Source organism: Engraulis encrasicolus, chromosome 4 (assembly GCF_034702125.1).
Source record: "Engraulis encrasicolus isolate BLACKSEA-1 chromosome 4, IST_EnEncr_1.0, whole genome shotgun sequence".
In the NCBI taxonomy this organism is placed as follows: domain Eukaryota; kingdom Metazoa; phylum Chordata; class Actinopteri; order Clupeiformes; family Engraulidae; genus Engraulis; species Engraulis encrasicolus.
The window spans coordinates 46866703-46874202 of record NC_085860.1 but is presented as its reverse complement, the minus strand read 5'-3'; the positions used below and the strand labels follow the sequence as shown (position 1 = coordinate 46874202).

At 43.7% G+C, this 7500-nt stretch overlaps 1 protein-coding gene across 1 annotated transcript in view; it reads right to left on the bottom strand.

Moving 5' to 3' along the window:
- The window catches only part of si:ch211-236l14.4 (SITS-binding protein), a 67705-nt gene that overhangs the window by 1430 nt on the left and 58775 nt on the right, over window positions 1–7500 (bottom strand). Inside the window, exons 9-10 of the mRNA XM_063197531.1 lie at window positions 1931–2110; window positions 1–1409 (exon numbers count right to left, since the gene is read on the bottom strand). The exon at window positions 1–1409 is cut by the window's left edge and continues 1430 nt beyond it. Of these exons, the coding sequence (XP_063053601.1) occupies window positions 1233–1409; window positions 1931–2110 (357 nt within the window). The 3' untranslated portion in view covers window positions 1–1232. The remainder of the gene's footprint in view (window positions 1410–1930; window positions 2111–7500) is intronic.

The following is a 7500-nucleotide window of genomic DNA, read 5'->3' as shown; positions in this document are numbered from 1 at the left end:
TGGGAAACGGACACAGTAAATCTGAATAGAACAGATGGTACCAGTTTGACATGTCCAGCTACATGGTAGCTTGTACGATAAAATAAGCTATGAAAGCAAACTGACTCAGCTCAGGCAGCCTTGAGAGTAGTGTACTGTACCTCTGGCAGATTTCTATTGAGCAAGCGGACTACAGTACCATGCTATTCCAGCTCTCCACGCCTATTCCTTATAGAGGCACATGGCATTACATCATCATTCATTATCATTTGTACAATAAGTGCTTTTCAGGCAGCGGTTCTTATGGACAGTGGTGATTGTTGACAGAAAAAATAATAATAACAGATTTCACAAAGAAGGCGATGCAGCCCTTAGAGTGAGGTACACTTTTAACATTGGCACAACGGCCGTCAGAGTTCAAGTAAGAAGCCTTCAGCCAGTCAGGAGGACGAATCCGAGCGTTGGCCAGGATTCTTATCGTGACGTCAGGGCTCGCTCCCGACCCCCTGACCGGCTCCCGAAGGCTCGCTCTCAGCAGAGACGATGTAGCATGTAGTCTTTGAAGTGTTTGGCGTTTGGTCTTCAGAGATTCATAGTGTTCTTAAGCACATAATAAAGGGCTATTCTGGACTCCATCATATGTGATCAGGAAAAAAAAGAACTTTTTAAAAGCCTGTAAAAATTAATCAAATGTAAACACACAGAACTCTTGACACAGAGGGGACAACATAAGAAGAGGAGAGGCGTATGGACAAAGAAGAACACTAAGCGGTGATCAGAGACACGACAACCATGAGAGGAAAAGAGAAAAAAAATCTCTTCTTTTGTAAAGTGCAAATATAAAAATGATTTTCAAATAAAGTCTTGAGATCTCGTCTTGAGATGAGGGTACTGGTCTTTGAGGAAAGTGCAACTTAAGATCAGCACGATGATTTGTGTTTTAAAAAAGGTAGCGATCTGAGTACGGTGAGTTGGCCTCAGGGACTGAGGCAGTGATGGGAGTAGGGTGCCTCAGAAAATTAGGAACTACAGAAGTGATGTGAGTATGGTGCATCCACTTCAGGAAGTAAGGATCCAAGGCAACGATTCGAGAACACCCCCAGAAACCAAGGAGGCGATAGGAGTAATGGTGTGTGGGCCGCAGGAACTAAGGACCTAAGGCAACGATAAGAGTGGAGTGCCTTAGGAACTAAGGAACCAAGGAACTACGGCAGTGATGGGAGCAGTCGGTGCGTCTATGGGAGTGCCGTGCCTCAGGATCTCCTGCGTATGAAGATGGCCACCTCGTCCAGTGCTACTCGGTAGTCGTACAGCATCGTCCCTCCCTCGTACACCTGAAATGATCCCGCATCCTGCCACTGCCACCCCTCGCCTGGCAGGTACACGTCCCTCTGCCGTGCCCCCTTCTCTGTCACCGGGGCAACAAGAACCTGACGGGCATACACACACACAAAAGCATTACTATTATTTTACAGCCAAATTACATTTCACCAAACTGGCACATGTAATGTAATAAAGTAATCTAAAAGGTAGCCCTGCCCAATACAATGTAATGAGCCCGGGACAAGTGACCCCTTCATCCCTTCCTGTTGGCTCCCTCCCTCCCGATAAAGGCGTACCAACCTTTTTTGCTATGGGACCCCATTTTGACATCCCAAATTTCTGGGGACTCCATACACATTTTTGTCACGTCAAAAATTAAAACATGACTGAGATACATAAGTTGTAGGGAATTAAACCTATATTTATGACAGTCTATAGAGATTGAAAATGGTGTTTCAAAAAGAATATTGAATTGTTAGGCCTATGTTATATCAATTCATCACTATTTTTTTTTCACACACTTTCAGACATTTCAGGCGACCCCATTTGAATTCCAGGCGACCCCAAATGGAGTCCCGACCCCATTGTGGAAAATAACTGGCATAAAGGTACAGATGTGAAAGATCACCTCGTCTCCTATGAGGAACTGATCGTCGATGGTGAAGGTCATGGAGTCGTCGGGGCTGGCCCACCAGAGCGGTCGGTAGATGGGGTCTCCCCCCTCTCGCCACTCCTCTGCAAAACGCAGCAGCAGCGGAACCACCAGGTCCTGATGCCTCGACACGTAGAACCGTGTCAGGTTCAGGGCCTATGATCCAACATTACAGAGAGAGAGAGAGAGAGAGAGAGAGAGAGAGAGAGAATCCAGTCAAATTCAGGGTCCATGATGGAACATTACACACAGAGAGAGAGAGAACTGGGTCAAGTTCAGGGCCTGAAGATGGAACAAGATAGTAGAGTACAGTAAGGAAGGAAGCCAGAAGGAAATTGAAGTGGTAGTTCGCTATTTTAGACATTAAGCCCTGTTTGTGTGACTTCTGGGGTGAAGTAGAGATGTTCTCATCACAATTTTGACATTTGGTGCTGAACGGAGCATTTGGGTATCCAAGACTGCAGCCCCCCCACCTTTACATTGACTCCAATAGAGCACTCAAGCAATCGATTATAAAATGGCATTAAACTTTTGTTTGAGAAGACATGGAACTCACCGTGTGGTCAGTGGTAGACAGCAATAAATTGACCCGAAAATTGCAGCGAAATATGCCTTCTAACTGTTGTTTAGCATTTGGCGGACCTATTTTTCCCCAGACGCCATTGAATAGCAGTAGACATCCAGCCAGTAGGTAGCGATAGTGTGTTGTTTATGTAGACATCAAGGAGCGAGGTAGAACGGCTATCTTTGAGCGGGACTGGCTACAAAAACTACAGCTTGCATACAAACCATAGATAGTAACGTAAACAAACGCACCCCCATTTCCGGTCGCGCGGAGTAATACTAGTCAAACCAATACAATCAATGAAGACGGACAATAATGAATATATCTTCTCTGGAAGCGTATTTCGGGGTGATTTTCGAGCCAACGTATCGCTGTCCACCTCTGACCACTCGGTGAGTTTCATGTCTCTGCAAACGAAAGTTTAATGCCATTTTATGATCGATTGCTTGAGTGCTTCATTGGAGTCAATGTAAAGGTGGGGGGGCTGCAGTCTTGAATACTCAAATGCTCCGTTCAGCACCAAATGTCAAAATTGTGATGAGAACATCTCTACTTCACCCCAGAAGTCACACAAACAAGGCTTAATGTCTAAAATAGCGAACTACCACTTTAAGGTTTACAGAGAGAGAGAGAGAGAGAGAGAGAGAGAGAGAGAGAGAGAGAGAGAGAGAGAGAGAGAGAGAGAGAGAGAGAGAGAGAGAGACAAAGATGAAGGAGAGAGACCATCAGGTTCAGGGTTTCACGATGGAACAAGGATGGCAGCGAGAGAAATGAGACCGAGACATCCCATGCATAAAAGAGACCCAATATGTACAGCCTGGACTGGTGTAATAGCATAGGCACAATACTGGACAGACACTAATATTTCACACATGTAAAATAGTATTAAATGTATCGTATCCACATACGTAGATACAATAAATAAACATTGGCCTGGGGTGTCCCATACATGTAGCATAGCTGCAATACCTACACATACAGCATGGACACATATTTTGAGAGTTTTCAGTCTACTGTACACTTTTTCTTACTGTTCAGTTTTTCTCGAATGCTTCCACACAATTTCTGGTACTTCACACACAATTTTGGAAACATCTCATCCATTTCCCAACTCCCCTAATCAATGTCACTGAACACTAAGCACAATTCCTTCTTTACACTCACATTTCAGTTTTAAAACACACTCGTTTCAAACCACTACACACAATTATCTGGATTACACACAATTTTCATGAAGAAAATTCCTGGTTGTCGCATTGAACACACTGTCATTCAAAACACTAAAATCAACTGCCATAATATGTTCACTTCCTCATCACATGGGCAAACTCTCTTCATACCGGTTTACAATCTGAAATCATCACCCCATAAGGACACACATTGCATGTGACAACCAGGAATTTTACCGTCCCATCTCAAACCTTCCCTTCATCTCCAAGCTGCTAGAGCGTACTGTGGCCTTACAGCTTCAAGAACACATGACATCATTTAGCCTATGGGAGGAACTGCAGTCTGGGTTCAGGGCTAAGCATAGCACTGAAACTGCACTAGTCAAGGTCGTAAATGACCTTTTGTTAGCTGCGGATTCAGGCCATTTCAGTATCCTCCTGCTACTTGATTTAACAGCTGCTTTTGACACAGTCTGCCACAACGTCCTTCTCACAAGGCTGGAAACCCTATTGGGCATCACTGGTACTGCACTCTCCTGGTTTAGGTCCTATCTAACTGGAAGAGAGCAGTTTGTCTCTATCGGTGAATTCCGGTTTCCAAATTCACTTCTCACACATGATGTTCCACAAGGCTCAGTTCTAGGCCCCCTACTCTTCATCATTTATATTCTTCCCCTTGGTAACATTCTCCGAAAACATGGCCTAAATTTTCATTGTTATGCAGATGACACCCAAATCTACATTCACACTAAACCCTCCCATCCACTCCCCCTCGCTAACTTAACAACCTGCCTAAATGAAATTAGTAATTGGATGACCCAAAATTTTCTTAAACTTAATCAAAACAAAACCGAAGCCATCATCATCGCCACCCCATCATTACTTAAAAAGATAAACCTTTCTCAGTTCTCTATCCCTGACTATTTTACCTCCACTTCCGCTGAAGTAAAAAATCTGGGCGTCATCATCGACTCTTCGCTCTCCTTTGAATCCCATATTAAACACCTCACCAAAACTGTGTTTTTCCACCTTAAAACCATCTCCAGACTTCGCCCTTCTCTTACCCCTACCTCTGCTGAGACCCTCATTCACGCTTTCGTAACCTCCAGATTAGATTATTGCAATTCCCTACTCACTGGTTTCCCTACTAAATTGATTAACCGTCTACAATACATTCAGAACTCAGCAGCTAGACTACTTACACACACCAGACCCTGGCATCACATTACCCCTATCCTCTATCAATTACACTGGCTTCCTATCCATTCACGTATCCATTTCAAAATTCTCCTCCTCGTATACAAGACCCAGCACAACCTTGCACCCTCCTACATCACAAGTCTCCTCACCCCATACAATCCCACCCGCACACTACGCTCCACTGACTCACTCCTCCTTACAGTTCCCTCCACACACCTGCGCACCATGGGCGACAGGGCATTTAGTGTTGTTGGCCCCAAACTTTGGAACTCACTCCCACTGTCACTTCGTCAGTGTTCAACATTGTCTACTTTTAAATCCAAGCTGAAGACACACCTTTTCACCTCTGCTTTCCCATTTCATTGACAGGCACTTCCACTTTATTTTAATTATCAGTTTATTTTTATTTTACATATTATTATTTTTCCCCTCATTTTGTTTTATTTTCAAATGCATTCTACTTCTTTTTCTTATTTGAAAACATTTATTTTTATTGTACTTTTATTTCTATTTTATTTTTGCATTTTAATTACTCTCCTATTGTTAATTCACTGAAGCTTTGTTGTACTTTCCCTACTGTTATGTATTTGTTTTGATTGTAAAGTGTCCTTGGGTATTTTGAAAGGCGCTCAAAAATAAAATTTATTATTATTATTATTATTATGTGATATTGATGAAAAAATGAGTGGATGCAGTGAGAAAACACATTTGTTTAGTTTTTGAACTCCAAAATACATTATACAGGAGATCACTTTCATGTGGTTACCCAATATTTTACAATAAATTAGTGCAATTGTTTTAAAATGTCAGGAAATTATGTAAAATATATTTTTTGCCACACATCAGTGTACTCTGATTCTAAAAACAATATTTCAGTATTTTATTACATAAAAATACCCTCTTTAGTAAATAAGTTTCTACTGTGTGTCAAGTTGAGTATATGAGTTTTACCATGTGCATATTAGTGTTCAAGGGTTCACATAAGAGTGTATTAAAATGACTGTTTGTGTGTGTCATTTGAGAACAAAATTACCTTTTTAGAAGAGAGTACACTGTTTTGAGACAAGACATGCATTGCATGCATCAGAGGTAGTGTGGAGTTTTGCCCGTTGTGTGTGAGGTTCGGAGATTTGTGTGTAGAGTTTTGAGAATTCGAGAACTGATTCCGAAAATTGTGTGTAAGCAATCGAGAAAAATCGTAAAGTAAACAATGCCTTCTATTCAGATGATGACCTGGATGGCCTTACTAAGAGTTGAGGAGAGGAGAGGGGAGGAGAGGGGAAGAGAAGAGAAGAGAAGTGAGGAGAGGAGAGGAGAGGAGAAGATAGGAGAGGAGAGGAGAGGAGAGGAGAGGAGAGGAGAGGAGAGGAGCGCAGCGCAGCACAGCGCAGCACTGCACTGCACTGCACTGCACAGTACTGCACAAATCAGGCCCTGCTGCGATGACTGTGGCATTATGATGTTTTGATGGAAAATCTGTCCTGCAGGGGGAATGTGCATATTTTAAAGTGCGGTTTGACACGACATACATGCAGCCTTTTGTGGAGCGTCTGTGTGCATTCCTGCTGGGGTCACATCCCCGAGTTAACATCCTCTCCAGGCCTGCAGACGCAAAACCCCACTAACCACATCCATAAAAATGTATTTTCAGGAGGAGGAGGGGAAAAAGTTGCTCTTGAAATGAATTCTGAACCCTGGCCCTTCACTGCACAGTGCTGGGGCTGAGCCGGGCTTTTGTCTGAGATGGAAAAAGCAGTCGTGTGGTTTAGCATGCCGAGATACTCTCCTATTAGGCCCGGCTACGCTCAGCCATTGACTTAGCAGTCTTTGGTGGGTGTCATACCCACATATGGACCATACACACATCAGCACACACAGACACAAGCACACACAGACACACGAACCACACACACACACACACACACAAACAACTCTACAACCCCCCCCCCCCCCCCCCCCACCCCCACACACAAAGACAGACAGACAGACAGACAGACAGACAGACAGACAGACAGACACACACACACACACACACACACACACGCGCGCGCACACACGCGCACACTCCCGTGCCACAGAGAATGGAAAGGTAGGGAGCTTGGAGCTGCTTGTCATGATAAAAGTCTGACTCACATAATTGCCGTTTAACATTCAGCTGTGATCTGATCTATGGCTGCTTTCTTAGGGAGCCCTACTTCAGCAGGACATGTGATCAGCATAAGACTGCTTTATTATGGAGCTAACCTCAGGCCTGTGCAATATATCGAATTCAGGCTATATGGCGATATCAATATTGCTGTGTCAAATGATATCAAATGTCATAAAATCGAGTTCAAACTATTTTTTGTCAACTGCCTTCTCATGAAAAAGATAGTAGAATATTGCTTCTGTCATAACCAGGGTCGCTGACAGCTTTGGCTGGGCCCGAGACAAAGACATCTGAAAGGGCCCCCTCGCTCAATACATGCAATGATATGAGAATCAAATTCTGTGCCATCCTTCTCCCTGGGCCTGGGGCAACTGACCCCTTTGCCCCCTCCTGTCGGCTTCCCTGGTCATAACACATTATTACCTTCGCCAGAAGGTTATGTTTTGACGGCCGTGTATTTATT